The following is a 22,136-nucleotide window of genomic DNA, read 5'->3' as shown; positions in this document are numbered from 1 at the left end:
ACTGAGAAGTGAGTGTTTATATATGGTCATTAGCCTGGAGAATTCACTGCCGGGTGTCATTTATAAACATTTATTTATTTTTTATACCAGGGAGAATCTGGACTTCCTGGAAAGCCGGGAGAAAGAGGATTGAGGGTAGGACCTATTTCTCTGGCACATTTTTAAGCCATGTTTTTGTTTTGTTTTTTTTCTTTTACTTCAAATTTACCTCAAATACATCAGTAGGAACCTCATCTAACAGACACTATCATTGATCACCCTCAGGGACTGAGCGGTCAGCACGGGCGTCCAGGAGAGAAAGGCGACGTCGGAGACCCCGGAGAGCATGGGCGGAATGTGAGACACATTTTATGCATCAGTGGCCAGACAGTTTATCAATATGATGTTGTGTTATTCCACTGAGGCCTTGAGAGGAGAAACACTGAGGAAGGTCATTTGTTCAGCATCTCCATTGATCTATAACAGGGCAGCCCCGGACCCGCAGGACTGAAGGGAGATAAAGGAGCGCAGGTCTGTTGATGTCTGTTTATATTCATTTATTTTACTTTGTCCTGTCGGTGCTGATAGTGGATTTACACACTTTTCTTTTTTTCTTTTTTTTTTAAGGGCCTTCAAGGACTTCCAGGAGCACCAGGAAAAGTGGTAAGTAAATGAACACAAATAAGTACTAGACTGCATCAGATTAGATTACAGGAGATTAATAGATTCATTAAATTGGATTTTAAACCTATATTACAGAAAAGTGAGTCTAACTTTGCAGTGCACTTGAACTTGAAGTTCAGGGTTGAGCCCCGTCAAATTACGGTAATGCAGTTTGTAAGATAAACTCATTTAGAAATTAGTTCCCTCAGGTAAAGAGAGTGTGTTTTTCCTCCACTCCCCCTTTTTTTTGTAAGAGCGATCAAGGATACCGATCGTTTTAGCGTTGGATCTAAAAATATTTCCTAGTCTTCCTGCACCAGAGACTCATTTACTGTCGCATGGTCCTGGTTTTAAAGAAGACATTTTTACACAGATGCCTGGTTTGTTTCCCTGGGGTGTCACCCATGTGACTCACACCACCCCACGTTCACACCTTCAAATGTGAAAATAAGACTTTTTTTCACCTCTAATTCTGATCCTCCAGTTATAAACACGACAAACATTTACAACAAGTTATAACAGAAGATCTGCTTTAACATTCAACAACAACAGCATCACCTGCTGGGCTGGACTGAGACAACAGACACTTTCAGAAACAAAGACAGATCTTCACAGCACACACACACACACACTTGATGCTGCAATATTTCCATGCAATAGACATCATGTGCTTTGAGTGACAAGACTCTGTCTGATGTAAGACACCAGTAATCTCAGCTCTGCTCAATATGTACCTACTGTACACAGAGCTGCTAAACTGGCTGTTCTGTCCACAGTAACATGATGAACGTTACCGTACAGTACGTTACAGTGCAAGTAAAATGTTGGGGCTAAATTTTTAGGTGAAGTTCGTGGTGTTTTTTTTGGGGGGGGGAGGGAGCTTTATTAAGTTGGATTTACGTGGGTGAATATTTCACGTGCTCAGTGAGTTTTCATCATGGGCGTGGATTTACTGATTCTCTCCAGACTTTTACTGAGGTTGTTGCATGGTGATAGAAGTAGTTGTATTTAGTTTTTTCAAGTTAAGATTGTTTTTATATTTTACAAAATTACTCAACAGTTAAATCTTTGCACCAGATGTCAGATTTATGAGGTACGATCTTGTTTAAAATAAATAAATAAATAAATCTGCGACGCAATTACTGTTTAATGTTGTGTGTGTCTGTTTGAAGAAATAAGCGTGTCATGTCGTAACTGAGTTAGTGAAAGGACAAATGAGCTTTAAATGTGTGTTGTCTTCTTTCAACAGGCTGAGCTTCAAGGGCAGCTGAAAGGAGTCAAAGGAGATAAGGTTTGTACGCAGTAGCATCACAGTGACATTATTATTTCCATGTTAGTAGAGAACACATTTTAACAGTGGGGAAAAAAAATAAAAATGAGGCGACACTTCTTGAGCGTCTTGCGTCATTGTGAATCCAGGGTGACGCTGGCAGCCCAGGAGAGCAAGGCGGGAAAGGTCAGAAAGGCGAGGCGGGAACTCCTGGAGCCTCAGGCCTGCGAGTGAGTTTACCGCATAGTCACATTTTGCATCGTAGAAGCCACTGTACACAGCATTTGTATTCATGCTGACCTCTTCCCCTGGTGATTTATTTATTATGCATGACTGATGATCTTTGCGACTCCCTGTCCTTTCCCTGCTGTCTATAAAGGGTCCTGAGGGACAGAGGGGGCCTGCAGGCACAAGAGTACGTTTGTTTTTCGTCTGCTCACAAGACTGCACTCAATGTTTGAGTTATTTTTTTTTTCCGTTTTACAATTTGATCTAATCTTTACCACGGACATTTCCAGGGTGACACAGGAGACAGGGGGACACCTGGAGAGAAGGTAAGAAATCTGTCCACTGATGATTGAGTTGATGTGAAAAGTATATTTTTACCAATACTGAACCAAACCTTTTTCAGAAGTGAAGTCATTTAAAGTGTGTTGACTTTAAAAACTTTAAAGTTTTTTTTTGACTGAAGCATTTAAACATAGATTCTGTTCACAGGTTAAAATAATAGATAAAAAGTAAATATTCAGAGTGCAAGGATCAATAAATGACAGATGTTATGTCTCCTAACTTAAATCTCTGTCCTGTGTCAGGGAGAAAGAGGAATCCCTGGGTTGGATGGACGTCCAGGTCTGGATGGTAAACCAGGTGTTGCTGGACCACCTGGGCAGAGGGTAGTTCATTTTTTTTTTTCTTGTCTACAATTTGTCTTAAACTATTAAAATAGTCTGTGTTCAAAAGTGGAGATTGGAGAGTTTTTAGTACCATGTTCAGTTATGTCTGTGTTACAGGGTGATCCTGGGAAACAAGGCGATCCTGGAAGAGACGTGAGTCTACATTTATAGTCTTATCACAGCAGCTTAAAAAAAAAAACAAAAACATACCATTTGTCCCCGAGAGTTTTCTGTTGGTATGTGTTATTTATCATTTTCATTTACTTAGGATTTTCCTCCCTCTTTTCCCACTCATAACTCCTCTTCCTCTCTTTATACGTCTCTATTTCTCCCTTTTTTTTCTAACCCTCTTTCTCTGCATGTCTCTCTTTCTTTTAATCTTCCCCGTCACAGTCACGTTCATGATCACTGAGACAGGATTGCAGTGCTCTCTCTTTAATTGCAGTTGCGTTGCGTGCACTTTAATTGTGCATGCTGCAGATGGAGCCATGGAGATGTTAGAATCTCAGCGTCTCTCTTGCGGCTCGTTATGTAAGATGGAGAAGAGAGAATTGTCTTCAGGACATTTTCTTTTTTTTTTTTTTTACAGCGTTATCTTAAGTTGACCTTATTAAGGATTTTATATCCACAGCATCATAATGACTTTTTGATTACTCTTTTTTAACCAATGTTCCTAAGATTGACATTTATTTTGATGAACAACAAGAATAAAACATTTATTTTTTGTGTTTCTCTTTAACAGGGTTTATCAGGACTTAGAGGTGAACAGGGAATTCAAGGACCTGTCGGGCCCCCAGGAACCCCGGGAACGCCTGTAAGTACATGGCACATTAAGCAGAAAATTGTTATTAAACCATGTGTGATAAACTGATTTTACCTACAATATATATATATATATATATGTATATATATATATATTGTTTTTTTTACCCTGTGTCATGGTCAATGTTATGTTTCAGGGTAAAGCCGGTGAAGACGGCAAACCTGGAGCTCCTGGAAAAATGGTATTTTACTGTTTTTGGCCAATAAAAATCATTATATCTCATTATATTGATCATCATTTATTAGGTAAAAGTATGAATTTATGATTGTCTTTCATGTAAGTGATAACTTCCTTGTAAAAGTAGCAAGAACTTTAATGTAATGCAGTATATTGGCTGCACACAGCAGAACTTTAAAGCTGGTTACTGATTTGTCACAGTCCTCTTCCTCCTCCTCCTCCTCCTGCTCTGGTTTACTTGCCTGTATTTTGTGATGCATTTTTTTTTCCTGACATACAGGGTGAAGACGGAGTGCCAGGAGAAGATGGAAGAAAGGTTTGTGGCTGTTTACCAAGTCTGCACAGATCACCTTCGAGATCCGTGCAGACTTTACCTGAAGCAACATCATTTTGATATATCTGTACTGGGCATATGTTCAACAAAACAACACGTTTTATGACGTAAATTAATGAGGGACTTGAGGCTTTATTCCCTGCCTCCTTCCTTGTAATTTAATATTATATATCTTTCTTTTTTTTACAGGGTGACAAAGGAGATTCGGGATCAGCTGGAAGAGATGTCAGTCTTGTCACCTGTCCTTCATTTTATTACTGTTTTTGTCTCCTATTTGCCACAACCTGCCCCATCTCAGCCCTTCTGTCTATATCGATCAATCCTTCCTTCACGTTATTTCATCACACATCAGCCTTTTTTTTTTGGCCTTTATTTCCTGATCCTCCGCAGCTCTCCCACGCTCCAATGCGTAGTTATCAGCTGTGGCGTGCTCTGACATTGACATTACCATCACACCATCACCCACTGCACAATCAATAGACTTCTCAGAAGCGGCCGTACAAATTCACCGGCTTCTAATCATCGAGCTTAGCCTTTTAGGAGAGCCACTTCTGAGAGAGATCCAAAGGAGCACCAAATGTCAGCGTGCTGTTCTCATATACAAAGTCTTATTAATTATCTTTAGAACATCGACACAGGGTTGGCAGCAGCCACCTGCTTTGATTTTATAGTTCGGTCCTCACTAATGCACAGGCAGCACTAACCCAGTGTCAAGAGAGTCTCAGTGGTGCAATTGCATATTTTCCAGGGTCACGATGGGCAGAAAGGAGACCGAGGAGCTACTGGACCTGTGGGCCCTTCTGGACCTCAAGGGCAGCCTGGAGTACCTGGTATCATTGGGCCCCCTGGACAGGTGCACAGAATGGGAACACATTCAATATAGTTCTTCAAATCTGTCATTTTATTCATTTTTTAAAAATTTCTCCTTCATGTTTTTTTGACATTCTGCATCTTCTTTCTGTTCTTTGATTTGTTGTTTTTTTAAGTTATTATTTTTGAATAAAATTTGTATTTTACAATTTAGGCAATGATAGATTTACAGCGTTTGAGGAGCCGATATTATAATGTTTTATCAAGTATAGCTGAGATGGTCATATGTCTGAGGATTATAGTTATGAAGGGTGGACAATATACAATAACCTAACACTTTACTTTAGTCGTGAATGTAAGCTTTTATCAAACAAAAAGACAAAACAAGAAGGATGATCTCTAAAGTGGAACAGTTGCTAAAGGAAAGGATTTAGAATGTATTGTCTTTATAGGACTTACTTTAAGACGTTTGACACCATTTATTTTCAGGTTGTCTATGTAAAAGGAGTTGAAGCTGCACCAATACCTGGAGTACAGGGGCCTCCAGGAACTCCTGTGAGTCGTCACTGTTACAATTTTAATAAATGTAAACGTTCTGTGTTAAACCCATTCCCTTAAATCTTGTTATTTCTGCACGGCAACAAAAGTCACTGGATTATTATTTGTCACATAATTGTTCTGAACTCCTGATATCACTGCTGTTTCTCGCCCTTCAACACAAGCATTGCCCCAATGTGTCTTCCATCTCCACGTATTTGTTCTTATCCCACCAACATCTTATCAATGTCCTTGCTCTGTCTTCAGGGCGTCCCTGGAATCCCGGGAGCCGTAGGAGCCAGAGTGAGTTGTTGTTGTCGTTTTTTTTTTTTTTTTGTCGAGGGTTTTCTGTTAACCATTTAGATTGTTTGATGGTGTTTTAATATCATTTTCTCCAGGGTGAAAGAGGTTCTCCTGGACTTAAGGGAGACATTGTAAGTTTATCACCAAATCTCGGCTATACAGTTAAAATGAATGAAAGTCTTTGATGACACTTTGATGTCTTTTTATTGACAGGGAGACCCAGGAGAGGACGGAGCCCCGGGCAAACCCGGGACGCCGGTGGTAAGTCATCACCGTGTCACTTGTGATGACCAAGCTGTGACTTATGACTGACTTTATTGCCGGTGTTCTTTATTGGTGTTGAGTGACACCTCTCTATTTGTTTCACCAGGATGTACAGAAAGCTCTGGCCAACCTTGGTATCCAGGTGAGTGGGTTTGATTTGTAGGGTAGTTCTAGATTCACCGCAGTATTTAAGTATTTATTTAAGTACCAGGACTCTTTTCTTTTTACATACTGGAACGTTTTTTTTTTTTTTTTTATTCCAAAATTCTGCGTCCCAACACATTTCCAAGGTAAATAAAAAGATAAATATAATGGTTCCTGAACCCGGAACCTTTCAGCAGAGCCCACTCCTCCTTGTCAACACTTTGCCTCAGGACTTTCCTTAATTTTATCTGAAATATTGAAGTTCACACAAAACTACTTTTTTCATTGGACAGAGGAAATAAATTGACTAATCAGCTTGACATAAATTTTAAAATTCACCACCACTCCTCTGCACTCGTTTGATCTGAGGAGATCCCAGCTACACATTTTGAGCCAAAATCAAGTCGTTCCCGTCGTCAGAGATACAGTCAACCACGGAGACATTTATTCATTTATTCTGTCAACCGTTACCCCTGTCAACATTCATCCACGAGCCATAAATTACACAGAACTGTGGATGTATTGTTATTTATGACGTCTGGTTTTGTGTGTCTGGCCATTAATCACATTTCCTCTCGATGAAGACTCTTTGGACCATGGACATGGTTCTATTTTTAGTTCAGGTCATGTAATAAATATATTATATAAATATATTGTTTGGGTCATTGGTCACCCTCATTAAACCAAGGAAATGTACTGTACATATATCCAAACATTTGTGTTGTGTTCTGTCGCTGAAACTAGTGTCAAGTGTTTTGTCTGTTTATCCTTGTGTCATCTCGCAGTTTACAGTTTTCAAATTTATGTTGCTGTACATCATGTTTAGCCGCCTCCTGTGTCACATGTTTAATTAGTTCCAAACAGAGCTGCTGTCAGATGGATTTTGTTTATGGCCGTTTATGGCTCTTTGTTTATTTAAGTCTAAAAGCAAACTGACAAACTGCAAAGACCGCAGAGAGATTCACCAACGGTGCTGCTGAGAAATTTTGTCAGAGACGTAGACCAATAATAATCAGGGACCTATACTGTATGTTCTCTCGTTCAACTGTTACTTTTTTTTGCCCAGGTTTCTGATTTGAAGGTGGTTGTGGACAAAAAGGATGTTTTTGCAGCTCCTGCACTTCAAAAACCAGAGAAAGGAGAAAAGGGAGACAGAGGGGAACAAGGACAGAGAGGCCCGTCTGGGCAAGAGGTGACGTCTGATTTTAATCATTCTCAGAATCATTATAATGATTTGCGCTTAAGATGTCAAAATGAAAAACTAACTAAAATTGAAACGTTAACAATGTCAACTGTTTGGAGATTAAATAGTGCATTGAATTGTGCTGTTTGTCTAAAAGCTCTACTGTGCAAGTATTAAGAAAAGTCTATCTATATTTTTAATATTATTTATTTTAACTTTTACGTTTCATTGATATGTTGTCTAATATTATGAGTGTCTGATGATTTTTTTTAAATTTATAACAAAGACTTGACTTAAAATAGCCAACACTGCCACCTATATGACACATCGGTCCAGTTCATTGCGTATCTATTGAAACCTTACATAATGTAGTATTGGTATTGGCACTGAAAATATGAAAATACTTGTATCACTATGTAAAAAATACAATCAGGACAACTCAAATTTAAATGCTAATAAATTATATTTCTATATTTCTATTACCCCTGTTTAACCACCAGGGGCCTCGTGGTTTTGCCGGAGAGAGAGGAACAAAAGGAGATCAAGGGGATCGGGGTCCAGTGGGACCAGCAGGTCCTCCTGGACGAGCGATTGGAGAACGAGGCCTCGAGGGACCCCCCGGACCTGCAGGAGAGTCTGGAAAGCCAGGTATACCTGGTGTACCTGGACGAGCTGGAGAACTGGGAGAGGCCGGAAGACCAGGTGACAAGGTACAAGGAACGACCAGGTGTAAGGTTTTTCTTTTATTTATGGGACACCGCATGACTTCATGTGTTTGTGTTTGTTTCAGGGCGAGCGGGGTGAGAGAGGTGAAAAAGGAGAGGCTGTAAGTGTTTCAGACTGATGTCATTTATACTTTTTAAAAAACATATTTTCATTCAACTAAGGATCGCTGTTTGTTCTTAAATTAAAGGGGAAAACTGGCCTATCAGGGCCCGCCGGTCCTCAGGGTCAAAAGGTAATCTGCCTTTGTCCGTGTTGGATATCATAGAGTGAATATTGCTGCAAAAATGGAGTTCAAATGCCGTGTTGGATATCATAGAGTGAATATTTCTGCAAATAGTACATTGAGAATATTGTGCTCTAGGGAGAATCTGCTGATTCGGTGCTGGTTGGTACGCCTGGAGCCAGGGGTTCTCCAGGGATAACAGGACAGAAGGGGGAGCCTGGAGCATCTGGACCACCAGGACCCAAAGGAGACAGAGTAAGATTTGAACTTAATGAGAATAAAAATGGACTTGGTGCGTGAGTCAAAAAAAAAAAAAAAAAGTCCATTTCAATGTGTCCTGAAGGGTTTCATGGGACAGAAAGGTGATAAAGGAGACAGAGGAGACACTGGAGAAAAAGGACGGGATGGATCAGATGTGAGTTTGAGATGCAACTTGAAATGGGAGCAGTGATAACAAGAAAAATGATGGCACCAACATTGATGAAATATGTTTAGTAAAATCTACTTTATTTACGTTTGTAATGTGCGATTTGTAATTCCAGGGATCACCAGGCGAACCGGGAAAACCTGGTCAAGATGGGAAATCGGTAAGAACTGAGATAAAAAGTCCTAACTTATTGAAAAGATTCCACACTTCCATTAAAGATGCATGGGCTTAGAAGGATGGACGGAAGCTGGATGGATGATGGATGGATGGATGATGGGCAAATGGATTTTAAAAATGATATTCTTTTGTTGCCATTCAATGACTGAATGTTTTTTTCTTTCTTTTTTCTCTAAACAGCCTAAAAAAAGTCATTCATTTTTAACTGGAAACTATTTAACCATAAACGTTTTAATGTATTCAAATGACAACCTGTTATTCTTTCCACAATTATCAAACCAACAGGACTTTTTTTCAGGTTTGCAGTTCACCAGCCTTAGAGGTATACAGTAGTATGCAGGAACACATGAGTAAATAAATACACAGAAGATACAGACAATAATCTAAAGACTAACACCATGAGTCAGCAGTTAATGATGACCACTGACCTGGAGACACTGGACAACACTGGAGAGCGGTGGTGCTGTACACCTTCAACAACACCACAATAATCCTTGCTGTACTGTATGAAAACCACATCATCTATCTTTAAGTCATTTTTTTCTGCATCACAAAAGTGCATTGCACATTTTTATCCCCTTCATCACCACATCATCTATCTTTAAGTCATTTTAAAAGTTTTTTTCCCCGCATTACAAAAGCGCATTGCACATTTTTATCCCTTTTGTTACACAATTTGTGTAAGAATTTACAGTTTTGTTTTTTTTGTGTTCGATGCCCTTCCTATTGTCTTACCTATTGCACGGCAGGTGAGAATTCACACTCCGCGCTCCCTGTGCAGCAACAGATAAAACATTTTTATTTTGTCATTTATCAACTTTAATATTCCTCTAAGGCCCAGTCATGAGCTGCCCCTCCCACAGCTTCCTCAGATTTAACAGCAGCTGGCATCACTGCTGCACACTGGGTCGACTCTGCAGATACTGCGTAAAACAGAGGGAAAATGAAAAGGAGAAAGTGTCAGAATATACACAGTACATATACACTTCTAGTGACTTGTCATTCATTCAAAAACACCTGCATTCTCTCACATATCTGTGTTTATCAGTATTGACTGCCTGGTAAAAAATATTAAATATTTCTCTGTTGCTAAATCAAAGACCATATAATGTATATTCTTCCCTGCATCCAAATATAAAACATGGAAAATCTTCCATATGTTGTTGCATCTATATATATATATATGTGTGTGAAGAAGAACATGCCTGAGATTTCGGGTCCTTCTCACACGTCTTGTCTTCCTTCCCTTCGTGTTGGAGCAGGGCCCATCTGGGCCCACTGGTCCTCAAGGGCTACCAGTGAGTAACCAGTTACCCACCCAGCAAACCTTACCTGCTGTGTTAAAGCACTGGGTCGGCTGCAAGCAGAACAAACCGACGGAGCTCTCGTCTCCCTTCCCTGGGCTGAGGCTTCATAGATTCTGAGACTGTAGTCTTTGGAGCTGTGCTGCTTTCACTTCACTCTCAAACTTTCTTTCTCACCTCTACATTTTTATTTTTGTCATTTCTTCCTCTTCTCTATCTACCTCCCCCACCCTCCCCTCTCTCTTCTTATCCATCTTCCCTTGTCTTCTCCCCTCATCCTCTGCAGGGCTTGCCTGGATTCCCTGGAGTTCTGGGCAGACCGGTAGGTTCCTTGCTGCTGCTGCTGCTGCTGCTGCTGGCTGGCTGGCATGCTTAGGCCCCGAGGGAGTAAGGGTTGGGAGAACCTGTCTCTGTGGCATCAGATACAGTTGGGAGTTGACCAAAGTGTAATTCTTTTGTGGGTTTTTTTTTACCCCACCATATCTATATGTCACAAACTAAAACTGGAAGGAGGAGCATCATTGGAATGCAAACACTGTCAGGAGCCCTGCAGGATAAAATCCATCACTTTAATCCTAATTCATTTGTATTGGGAACATCCTTCTTAGAGCAGGCGGAGGGCAACCTGGGAAAGAAGCGAGACCTGATGGGTTTCTCATGAAATATTAACCAACGTCACCTCTCCCTATAGCATGCATGCAAGAGCTAAAATTTTTAAAGTTAAATTTTTAATGCGTAAAACAGCAGCGAGAAGATGAAAGGGAGTCTGCCGTCACCCTAAGCTGTAGCTGATGCCAGGATCCAGAGCACAATAGTAGAGGGGAATACTAAAACAGGCGTGAGCTCCAAAAAGTAATTTGTCGTTGGTTGGTCTGCTTCTCATGCATGAAGCTCTGTCTGCTGTCTGTCTGTCACGGCCTTGAAATGGACTGATGTTTAGGGTTAACTCTGTAATTGTCTATGTGCTGTTTTGTTATTCTGTTGTTGTTGTTTTTTTTTCTTGTTTTGGTAGAACATTTTGCATTTTTAGATAAAAGATAAACATGATAGTCTTAATCCATAGTGTCCGTTAGATTGTACGTTCATGTTGGAACAAATTTATAAATTGAGTAAATTATATTTTTCAAATCTGGTTTATAAGAATAAGTGATAGAAACTCTGAAAACATATGGGGGGATTAAATAAAACAGTTCTAAAATTAAAAAAAAAAAACCAAACAGCTAAACCTTCCTACATCACGGAATTCCTACTTTGTAGAAAGAGTCCAAATCTTTGGCAAAATGAAGGGCTGAAATTAAGTTCCTGGGAAAAAAAATCCACAAATCCTCAGTATTTCAAGAGGTTTTGAGTTGATCCAAAATGTGGCGTTTACTTTGAGATCGTAATCTTTTTTCTTAATATATTATTGGTAAAAACCACAAATCAAATAAAAGCCAATACAAAAAAAAACCCAGACACTTTTATTATAAGAACTGTATTAAAACTCTTTAGCTTACACTTGATGTGTGGAAACTTTACTATATTCTAGTAGTATTATATTTCTAGAAAAATAATATAAGTATTTACTGTAAAATATTTACTATATATATTTATTATACACTTTGGTGTGCTTGAGCTGCAACATGGTGTAAATCCTAACCAACCCATTGCAACTGCATGCTAATATAAAATATTGTTACTTTTTATTTATTCTTTCATGTAAACATTCTCCGTGTGTGTGTTTTTAGGGAAACCCAGGAGAGCCTGGTATACGAGGACCAACTGTAAGTGTCACGTATGTATTCACTCCTTCAGAAGAGTTCTATTAGCGTATGCTAACGTGTCCTGCTTTGTGTTATTCAGGGACCGTTGGGTCCAACAGGACTTCCAGGTCCACCAGGTGTGAAGGTGAATTCACAGCTGTTTAATCCTTTTTTTATATATTCTAAATAGTTGTTTTCTCATGTTCATGTTTTCATTTTCACACTCACTGGTCATAATGGGATGGAAATGTGTTTTTGAACAGGGTAATCAAGGAGAACCAGGCGTCGGAGTCCAGGTAAAACTGTTCCACCAACAGTTAACGGTCAGTCAGGAGTCTAGACTGGAGTTGAATAACAGATCAGTGTTTGCTCTCCTCAGGGTTCTCCTGGTGCCCAGGGGAGCACGGGTCTTCCAGGACCTGCAGGTCCTCCAGGAGCTGTGGTAAGTGTTCCCATAAATCACTGCCTGTCGTCAGAGAATAAATGGTTTTATGTAACTCACTGGATCCTGTGGTGTGTTTTCACATTGTTTTTCCTCATACTACTGTATTTATTTCCTTTTTCAGGGTCCACAAGGCCCTCCGGGTCTGCCAGGACAGGTGGTGAGTGTGCAATAATCCTGCTGCTGCTGCTGCTGCTGCTGCTGCTGCTGTGGCTACACAGTCAAGCACCATCAGGAGGTGTAAAATAATAGAAATACTTGGAGCCTGGGGCGTCAGAGTTGTAACTAGAAAATGGAAACCTAAACACAGAACATTCGTACTCTGCTGTCACTGGTTAAAAAATGTCCTACAGATCTGAAAGTTTGTTTCACCTTCAAAAAAAAAAAAAAAAAAGAATGGGGGAAACATCTAGAATCATACCATACTAAACCATTCTTGTTCTTAAAAGTTTATTTTAATATTAATCCTCATCAAGTGATGACATAATCAGTGATGGAAAGTCTTAAACATAATCCATGAACTTTTTAAAAAAAACCCATGGCTAGTTTGGATAGCAAAAAAAAAAGACTATTATTATTATTGTAGCAGTTAGCACATCTGCCTTACAAGCAGAGAGTCATGAGTTTGATTCCCAGTGGAGCCACAGAGTCCCTAATGATGCCTCCTGTTTCAGCCTGTGTTGCAGAGACTTGTGGGACAAATGAGGGACTCAATTATTATTATTATTATTATCTGCTCCTCAGGGTGAAGCAGGCAAACCTGGAGTTCCTGGAAGAGATGGTGTTCCTGGAAAAGAAGGAATTCCTGGCAAACCAGGAAAGCAGGTGTGTGTGTGTGTGTGTAGTTTGGATTGTGCTCTTTATACCGTGTGTGTGTGTGTAAGATCTGATCTGTTGTGTGATTTCTTTTTTTTTTTTTAAGGGCATCGCTGGACCTGCAGGCTCTATTGGCCTGAAGGGGGAGCAGGGGGACAGCGGTCCACCAGGGAAGGTGAGAACATGATGTATCTACAGGAGAGCCTGTGGCAAAATGGATGCTGGATGAATGTTATTGGGCATGTGGTCGGTTTAATTTGATTCAGTCCAAGATATAATGATACGTCGCCTGGAGTCATAGGAAAACACGTCTGATGTGCTTTTATTAGCTGCTTTAATGTGAGGGATTTTTTAAAATCTGATACGCAGCACAAGGTGGTCGTATTTGGAGTTTTCTTTTGAAGGTCTGTGTGAGACAGCTGGTGTTTGTCCACCTGGGGCTGGTGCTGTCTGTGCTGCTAATGTGGCACCACACACACACACACAAAGCTCTGTTTGAGTAATTATTTGTTTGAGCTTGAAAAGTGTAAAATGAACACTAAATATGGTGTGTGTGTGCAAATGAAATTCAACTTAAGATAAAAGTCACGCGTTTTATATCTAACAGACTAGTTTATAAAATACACGATTCTTCCATCCGTCATAGTTTCACAGCCCGTTGGACAGTTAGACTTTTCCCTATCAAATGACTGTTGTTGATAAAGGTCAAATCTTAATGACTGTTTTACATATTTTTAACCCACCTGTGAGTCATTATTCTCACATAAATCCATACTATACAGTCCTGGGTTTTATTTTCAGTGGAAAACTGAATAAAATCAGGGGGAAGATCTACATGCAGTTGTAGTGACTCCTGCTCTAAAAATAACAGTACAGCCCACCATGAATCGGAGTCCTTGCATAATAAATCTGTGCATAATATTACAGCACTGACACTGGCAAACTGACACTACACATGGGGGGCCTGGTTTGGCATCAGCACGGCCACATTGTCATATGCCCTGCAATTTATCTGTAATGTACAGTAGGTATAAATAATACGGTGTGTGACACAGTGTCAAACCGATAACAGACGTGACAGGAAAATGAGGCAGGAGAGGACTTTTAGGAGTGAGTCGCTCGTGCTCGTTCAGAATGTCAACGTTGAGGTTTTTGATCAAAACTAGACGTGTTAATATGTGTTTAATATGAAGCTCATGAGCAAAGTTATTAGTTATGATTTGCTTCATTAAAATCCACTGTTTAACAATAACAATGGCAGTTTTTATATTAAGCTATAAAAACAAAGTATGTTTTTTTTTTCATATCAGCAGGATATCAGGCTACGTGACCAAACATGAGTGTAATTTTAGGATCAGGGAGTTAAAATGGCTGTTTAACCATAGATTATTATTGATTTACGCTGCTCCACTAAACTCCAGCTCAACTGGAACGTGGCTAATGTATGCTAACACATCATTTATACGACATGCAGCTTAGGTTTGAGACTGAAAGTGAGTTACAGACGTTGGGACAACACCACACGGTGAAGTTTGTATGTGTGATCCTTCCCTCTTGTCTTTGGTTGTGACATACATTTTTTAATGATGTCCTCAGTTTCCTCAGTCCCTGCAGTGCTCGTGGCCTGAGCTTCAGCACCTTGGACAGCACCACAGTAGTGCTGTCGGTAATTTCACCAGTTAGTCCACATGTCTCCAAGGGGCCATCTGCTCCGTAGCTCCACCATTTGTTCACACACACACACACACACACACACAGCTGAAGTGACATGGCAGTTTCCATCGTCACAGTTACTCAACACCTCTGAGAAACTCTATATCTCTGTGTGGTTTTTCTCTTGGCTTCATTTATTACCGTAATCTTACCTTTTTTGAACATAGTCATTTTGGTGACCGTAAAATTGCAGGAAGCACACGTTACAAAGTGTGTCAAAGTCATCACATACTTTCTTTAAAAAAAAAAAATGAACAAAGTGTCGGCAGCTGAGCACCAAGCTCTGGACGGTCACTTAGAGTAAGTGCAACGATGGATCGCAGTAGAAGCTGTTCGTTTGGTGCTTGTCTTTGCAGCTGACATCCGTCCATTTAGTCTTTAGTTGGGTTGACAAGAAATTTGAATGTCAAGGCTTTTAGGTGCACAATTATGTCTTTGAATCAACACGAACATTTACAGTTTTACTGCCATTTTCACAGGCAGTTGCAGGACCTCCTGGACCAAAGGGAGCAATCGTGAGTCACTGCAATAATCATTACTTTTGATGTGCTGCATATTTTACTGTTGAATAACTGTTTCAAATAAAGTAGCAATTTTTATTTTATTTATTTATTTAAATTTTGGTTGTACTTGATGCAGGGCCCCCCCGGTCACACTCTACCTGGCCTCACAGGAGAGAGGGGTCTGCCTGGAGAGAAGGTGAGTCTGCGTGAAGGTCAAGGTCAATACCCAAGGTCACTCCAATTACGGAATCGCATTACTATGATAATTTTTGACAAATTCTCCTCAAACTGCTGTCGTTCAGGGAAATAGAGGAGACAAAGGTGTCGCTGGGGGCAAAGGGGAACGAGTGAGTTTATTCACACTCCAGAATAAAACACATTGATTATTACTATAAATAACGACATGCTGACCACATTCTTTTGTCATCCTATCAGGGACAAGATGGTGATTCTGGAGACCCTGGAGAAGATGTGAGTACCTCTACATGAGGGGAGGTCTAAATGTATGCACTTGTCCTTTTGGAAACTAAAATGTTATAAAATATTTTAATAAATGAGGGGATTTATGTTTTAAACTAGCTATGGATGTTGTCTACAGTATTTGGATTACTCTACATGAGGGGAGGTCTAAATGTATACACTTGTCCTTTTGGGAACTAAAATGTATTTAAATATTTTATTAAGTGATGGGATTTATGTTTTAAACTAACTATGGATGTTGTTTACAGTATTTGGATTCATCTTATGCTGTTCCACATTTTACATGTCACTTCCCTATAACTCCAGTAGGGGGTCAATGTTGCAAGTTTTTTTTTATTAGTATGAAGAGCTCTGAAGCCATGTCAAAAATGTCTTTCAAAAAGCAATCGATAAATTTTCTCTGACGTCGTTGGTGAGTTATGGAGATAAAAACCTAAACGCAGGTATTGTTCTTACCCTTCTCAACAAGCAGCCGTTCCTGTATGGTGCTCAGATCCCTCACAGGTGGACCAGTCCTCTGTCAGCTTTCTCTTCCAGCTGCTGTGAGCTTAAAAGAAATCCACGAGTAAAGAGAAGTTGGCGGTAGTGCAGGTGGCGCTGTAAACACATTTGAATGTCAACGTCTATGATGCGATTTGTGAGTTTAATTCAGCCAGACATGGACGGGAGGGGTTAGAACGCTTGCTTTACTGCGAGATCATCTCTGGTCCCTGTGTTTGTCTTGTTGGTGTGGAGTGGTTTCTACACGGACTCTGTTTCTGCAAAAACAGTTCAAAAACATTCAAAGTCAGGTTTATTTTTTTTACTCTTTATTGAAGTGTTTGTTTGATCGATTTTTGTTTAAAACCTCCTGATGATGATGATGATGAAAAAAAGACAATAATAGGTCGTTGGTTTGAATGTGATTTATAAAACTGGACTCTTGGTCTTGATTATTTTACTTCAAAGTCCAATGATTTAATTCCAGCTAAACGGTGAAGTCTTTAGACTTTCTATCTGAAAGTGTCAGCCGTAATTGAGATCAATTTTCTCAGAAGACTGAGGAGTTTTTTGATTACGCGTCGTCCTTGAGGTTAATAGAGCGTTTGAACTGTGATGACAACTGCAGCACTGTTAGTACAAACCAATGAAAATGGAGTATTATACTTGACATAATACTTTAAACCTTAAAAACCTTTAAACCTTCAAACTCCTGGCAAAGTCAGTTTTATTTTTCACTCCTCTTTGCTCACAGGGGGCACAGGGATCTCCGGGGCCAAAGGGAGATAAGGTCAGTGAACATTCACTTTGTGGGTTTTAACATTTGCCCCTGGGGTGAAAAAGTCGGTTTATAACAAACTGTGTGTTTCAGGGTGAAAAGGGCATCGGACTGGCTGGTCCTCCCGGTCGAGACGGTCCTCCAGGTCTGAAGGTGAGTTTGGTGCGAGGTGATTCATGTAGTCATTGATCTACAGTAACTGTATCACATCTGTACATCTCATTTTCAATCCAGGGAGACCCAGGCCTTCCTGGTCCTGCCGGTCCTCCAGGACCACTGGGAAAAACTGGTGCTGCAGGGCAACCTGGTCTAAGAGGGGAGAATGGACAACCTGGACCTCCAGGACCCCCGGGGGAGAGGGTCAGTTCAGTTATTCATCACATACTCCTGACTTTTAGACTCACCACAGTGGTGTAAATGACGCTTTTTCTGTTTTTAGGGTCTTCAAGGTTTCGTTGGCCGTGTTGGAAATGTGGGACCGGCGGGTCCTCCTGGACCCACTGGAGAAGCTGTGAGTTTGACGTCTTTCTCATGACACTGCAGAGTTGAGTTAACGGCTGAGGACAAAACCATTGTCTCCAGTGAACACAAGTTAAAAAACTACCACAAATTTACTTCAGTCTTTTCAGCATTAGAATATCAGGATGAGATCAAATAATTTTGTAAAGAATTGATTTAAATATGTTGATGAAATTCATCATGTTTAAGATCACTATCTCTTTTTTTTTTTCTTTCTTTCTTTTCAAGGGCGCTCCTGGTACCAATGGGGGCAAAGGAGACAAGGTTCTTAACTAGTCCAACACATATTTCTGTCCAAATGCTTAAATGTCTGTGGACTAGTTATAGTTAAGGATATTCATTTCCTTTCTGTTGCCAGGGAGAGATTGGTGTTGGTGTCCCTGGTACGAGAGGAGAGCGAGGAGATCCAGGACCCAGAGTGAGCTGTTTTGATCAAATATGTATTTTACTCTGGAGATAAAAAAAGAAATAGTTTGATGTTCATTGTAATTCTTCCTGTTTCTAATTTTAGGGAGAGGAAGGTCGCCCCGGTTTGGATGGAGAAAGAGGGTCAACAGTAAATATATAGATTTGTTTTACTAGAAAAAGAAAGCATGTGAATAATTTTATTGATTAGAGGGTCAACAGTAAATATATAGATTTTTTTTTTTTACTAAAAAGATTAGAAAAAGAAAACAAGTCTGCCTATTTTTACCAGAATTAAATTGAGTTGTTGATGTAAGATGTTATACCTTGAAACATTTTAAAAAACATGTTTGAAAAATTTTTATTTTTTTTTGTATTGCAGTTAGTAGTAATAATTGAAAGCCAAGTGTCATATTTTAACTCCTCAAACTATGATGAGATGTAACATCATTTTGGTTGACATTTTCTTGGTAAAGTCATATGAACCTGTGTTTGTCAGGGTCCTCAAGGGGGTCGTGGTATTCGCGGAGAGAAGGTAAATACATTTTTTTTTTCTTTTTTTCCTCCACCAATTTTCATGTGTGATTGCTCCTATTTTCACTGCATTAGTCTGAACTGCCAATCGAACAGAAGCTGCTGCTGCTGTAGCTGCGAGCTGTCAGCTCTGTGCTGCTGTTAAGCTGTGATTTAAATTGATTCGCCAGGACATGTTTTTTTTATTTTTTTCTCATATTTTGTTCAGGGGGATTCTGGACTTCATGGTGAAAAAGGAGACAAGGTTTGAACATCTTTGTTTCTGTGACTGTAACACTGACAGGATGTGGACAGAATTGAGTTGATTCAAAATGTTCTAGAGACAATTTTTTTTTTATTGAATTTATAAACACATGGCAAATATTTTGTTTTATTTCCAAGAGACAGAAATGAAAATAAATCCTCAAAAACACCCCTGTACGATACAGAGCAACGATACGATATTTTGCGATGTGTTGCGATACAATTTTTTATATTTTTTTAACAATTTAATTGTAGGAAAATGAACATCAGATCAATAATGTGTTATTGTGAAATGAAACATAGTGATATTTCAGTGTATCCATATTTTCTTACATTGTTGTAAATAACTAATTTAAAATAATATGTTGAAAAAAAATGTTAAAATTCTCAAATGCTGTGATTGTTTGTTCAGAGATGTTCTTTTATTGACAGGGGGACACGGTGCTGGTGGGGGGGCCGGCTGGAGAAAAGGGCAACAAAGGCGAAACAGTCAGTCAAACTCAGTGATGTTCATGTTATTGTTATTTGTCACTGTTTCCAATGTCACTTCACTATAAATGTTTTTGCTCCAGGGCGACCGGGGGCCTAAAGGTGTTCAGGGTGAAAAGGGAACAAAAGGCCAAGAGGGTCCAATAGGACAGCAGGTAGGTTCTAGATGTAGTCATTCTAGATTAAACTTTTATATCCTGCGTTTGCTTGACATTCTGGTAACTGGGTACACTGCACTGACTTAGACTCCAGATGAAATGTCACCGTGTAGATGTCATCAATAATCAACGTGAAATGATTGTCTGATATATTTATATCTATGTGCCAAACATCAGGGGCTGAGGGGAGAACCAGGGGAGAGGGGATCGGGTGGATTCCCTGGTGCTCGTGGCCCTGGTGGACAGAAGGTGAGTCATGTCATTGCATTGGATTGCGATACAGTCAGAATCGTGATTAACTACGGTGGGAGTCGGTTGTTAGTGAGGGTAATAATTGCCGTCATTATAATTACAGTAATTGTGGTTTCTGTCTCCGCAGGGAGAAGCTGGCCAACCTGGAGTACCAGGAGAAGCTGTGTGTTTTTTTTTCTGTCTTCTTGCAAAATGAGTTTAATCATAATATTTATTTTTTTTTTTTACAGATTGTTACTAATGTGCATGGTGGGTTTTTTTTTCCTAGGGTTTACCAGGAAAAGATGGACTATCTGGGCTTAGGGGGGACAAGGGAGTGACTGGTCCTCTGGGAATGAGGGGGGTCAAGGTAGTTACAGTCTCCATGTGTGCAATCATTTTTACTCTGCTGAGTGAGAACAGTGGAATGGCTCTGACATTGTTAGCTCTATAATAGAAAAACATCCCTGCAGAGACGTCGCCTCTGAATCCCAGTGTGATAATGAATACCTAACGGCAAGGATTGCTCGACCATGGAAGGCCAATTTCTCTGGTTTTACTCTTTTATTTGAATCCCATTAGAATAAGTGGACCAATCAAAACCACCACAGAACCTAGCGACGTGCTGGTTTTATATCGGAATATCATTATTCGTTCAGGTAACATCATTGGACTATCGTTGTCTGTAGTTAGTCTGTCGTTTCCTAGTGTTTAAAAAAAAAAACATTATAATAGAAATACAATCTGGACCGCAGGCAGGACAGTCCAGCGTTCACATGAACAAAAGGAAGTCTGACATACCCTGAACCCTGAACACAACATGTAAGTAATGAAATATGCACTTGTTTCAAGATTAACACTTATAGAGGAATATTTATAAGTAGGGTTAAGAATTGGCCAAATACGATACGTATCACGATACAGTGGCAACAATACTATATATTGCAATATACTGCGATTCTATAGACACCGCAAAATATTTTTTAAGTGTTTTATTTGTAGGAAAACTGTCAGCACAACATCAGGTTATCAAATTTTGAAAAGGGATCTACATTTGTAGAGAGAAGAAAAAAAAAACAAAATAAAATGAACCAGTGCTGTTTATATCTGACTGGTAATTGTGAACTAAAATCATTAAAATAAATAAAAAAGAAAAGTCCTTGCAAACTTCTTCATCACCTGCTGTTCGAAAACTTTGTTCTCTGCAAACGTAACACGGATGTGAGTCACCCTGAGTGAGTGGCGGCTGAAGGGGCTTCTGTGCCTGCATCTATAGACCCTCTCTCTCTTGTTTTTCCCATTTTGAAGCTTTTTTTTTTCCTTTCTTTCCTCTTCTGTGACTCACAGGTCTCTCTCCAGGTGCCACTGATCAACATGTGTTTTTGTTATGTTTCCAGGGTGACCGAGGACCCAAGGGGAACTGTGGAGGCGACGGACCCAAAGGAGACAAGGTGAGAAAAAGACCGGAGCAGAAATGATACAAGAAGGAAGACGAGGAAGTGGCAGCCACGGGTGAAACTCTGCATTCAGATTATTGTACACAAACAGCGCGATAATTACACTGCTGTCGTGTAAAACTCATTACCAGAGAAGGAATGTGGGATGTTAAACTGTAATCCGTGGAGTTATTCAGATAAAGATGAGTCATGTGTTAAGTGATCGGTGTATTGATAAAATGTAAATGCGCAGGGAGACGGCGGTATTCATGGACGAGCCGGCCTGCCGGGGAGAAAAGGTGAACAGGTATGACTCACCATCTGGAAATGTGCTCTCATTAAAACAGGGCTTTAAAGGTTTTGTGATTTTTTTTTTCTCATCTTGTGTTTGCTGCTTGTTTTCTCAGGGTGATATTGGACCTGCCGGTGCACCTGGTACTCCTGGAAAAGAAGGACTAGTGGGCCCCAAGGTACGTACTCCTACTGAATTACAGCCAAAATGATCTGTCACACTGAGATTTGACTGCTGTTGTTTGGCTTTGAAGGGAGACCGCGGGTTTGATGGATTGTCAGGAAACAAAGGAATACAGGGAGACAAAGGGGAAAGGGTGAGTCACCCTCTCTCTCTCTCCTTCTCTCACCCTAACCATCATTATCAGATGGTGAACTTTATCTTAGTTCTACAATAATTACATGCTTTTTTTTCTAACCTTTTCTCAGGGTCCTTCAGGTCTCCCTGGACCTCCAGGTCCCCGAGGAGTGGATGGGATTGCCGGTTTGAGTGGGCCTCCGGGCCCCCCTGGTGCTACTGGTCCTGAGGGTCTCCAGGGGCAAAAGGTAGATTTAGATTAGTTAGGTTTCAAGTTTAACATAGATGTATTTTGAGTTAGAAATCAAGAAGCAGAGCGTCATAACAACAGAGAAGATTAA

The 22,136-nt window shown here is 40.0% G+C and overlaps 1 protein-coding gene across 1 annotated transcript in view; it reads left to right on the top strand.

The window, feature by feature from the left end:
• Positions 1-22,136, top strand: part of col7a1 (collagen, type VII, alpha 1) — a 46,511-nt gene that overhangs the window by 18,086 nt on the left and 6,289 nt on the right. Inside the window, exons 52-109 of the mRNA XM_008319949.1 lie at positions 91-135; positions 265-336; positions 466-510; positions 607-642; positions 1,892-1,933; positions 2,062-2,142; positions 2,292-2,327; positions 2,431-2,466; positions 2,725-2,805; positions 2,923-2,958; positions 3,548-3,619; positions 3,765-3,809; positions 4,086-4,121; positions 4,329-4,364; positions 4,888-4,992; positions 5,439-5,504; positions 5,754-5,789; positions 5,885-5,920; positions 6,003-6,050; positions 6,160-6,195; positions 7,264-7,389; positions 7,881-8,090; positions 8,171-8,206; positions 8,294-8,338; positions 8,468-8,584; positions 8,673-8,744; positions 8,872-8,916; positions 10,524-10,559; positions 11,965-12,000; positions 12,080-12,124; positions 12,243-12,275; positions 12,359-12,421; positions 12,546-12,581; positions 13,166-13,246; positions 13,344-13,412; positions 15,430-15,465; positions 15,590-15,649; positions 15,756-15,800; positions 15,889-15,924; positions 17,168-17,203; positions 17,285-17,344; positions 17,426-17,551; positions 17,631-17,702; positions 17,939-17,974; positions 18,069-18,128; positions 18,222-18,266; positions 18,615-18,650; positions 18,858-18,893; positions 19,325-19,381; positions 19,465-19,536; positions 19,717-19,788; positions 19,919-19,954; positions 20,060-20,140; positions 21,168-21,221; positions 21,460-21,513; positions 21,614-21,676; positions 21,752-21,814; positions 21,927-22,043. Of these exons, the coding sequence (XP_008318171.1) occupies positions 91-135; positions 265-336; positions 466-510; positions 607-642; positions 1,892-1,933; positions 2,062-2,142; positions 2,292-2,327; positions 2,431-2,466; positions 2,725-2,805; positions 2,923-2,958; positions 3,548-3,619; positions 3,765-3,809; positions 4,086-4,121; positions 4,329-4,364; positions 4,888-4,992; positions 5,439-5,504; positions 5,754-5,789; positions 5,885-5,920; positions 6,003-6,050; positions 6,160-6,195; positions 7,264-7,389; positions 7,881-8,090; positions 8,171-8,206; positions 8,294-8,338; positions 8,468-8,584; positions 8,673-8,744; positions 8,872-8,916; positions 10,524-10,559; positions 11,965-12,000; positions 12,080-12,124; positions 12,243-12,275; positions 12,359-12,421; positions 12,546-12,581; positions 13,166-13,246; positions 13,344-13,412; positions 15,430-15,465; positions 15,590-15,649; positions 15,756-15,800; positions 15,889-15,924; positions 17,168-17,203; positions 17,285-17,344; positions 17,426-17,551; positions 17,631-17,702; positions 17,939-17,974; positions 18,069-18,128; positions 18,222-18,266; positions 18,615-18,650; positions 18,858-18,893; positions 19,325-19,381; positions 19,465-19,536; positions 19,717-19,788; positions 19,919-19,954; positions 20,060-20,140; positions 21,168-21,221; positions 21,460-21,513; positions 21,614-21,676; positions 21,752-21,814; positions 21,927-22,043 (3,429 nt within the window). The remainder of the gene's footprint in view (positions 1-90; positions 136-264; positions 337-465; positions 511-606; positions 643-1,891; positions 1,934-2,061; positions 2,143-2,291; positions 2,328-2,430; positions 2,467-2,724; positions 2,806-2,922; positions 2,959-3,547; positions 3,620-3,764; positions 3,810-4,085; positions 4,122-4,328; positions 4,365-4,887; positions 4,993-5,438; positions 5,505-5,753; positions 5,790-5,884; positions 5,921-6,002; positions 6,051-6,159; positions 6,196-7,263; positions 7,390-7,880; positions 8,091-8,170; positions 8,207-8,293; positions 8,339-8,467; positions 8,585-8,672; positions 8,745-8,871; positions 8,917-10,523; positions 10,560-11,964; positions 12,001-12,079; positions 12,125-12,242; positions 12,276-12,358; positions 12,422-12,545; positions 12,582-13,165; positions 13,247-13,343; positions 13,413-15,429; positions 15,466-15,589; positions 15,650-15,755; positions 15,801-15,888; positions 15,925-17,167; positions 17,204-17,284; positions 17,345-17,425; positions 17,552-17,630; positions 17,703-17,938; positions 17,975-18,068; positions 18,129-18,221; positions 18,267-18,614; positions 18,651-18,857; positions 18,894-19,324; positions 19,382-19,464; positions 19,537-19,716; positions 19,789-19,918; positions 19,955-20,059; positions 20,141-21,167; positions 21,222-21,459; positions 21,514-21,613; positions 21,677-21,751; positions 21,815-21,926; positions 22,044-22,136) is intronic.

The sequence above is a fragment of the Cynoglossus semilaevis genome, chromosome 11, assembly GCF_000523025.1.
Source record: "Cynoglossus semilaevis isolate Cse_v1.0 chromosome 11, Cse_v1.0, whole genome shotgun sequence".
Lineage (NCBI taxonomy): Eukaryota > Metazoa > Chordata > Actinopteri > Pleuronectiformes > Cynoglossidae > Cynoglossus > Cynoglossus semilaevis.
Note: the sequence above shows the minus strand (reverse complement) of the source record. Positions and strands in the feature narration are given on the sequence as shown.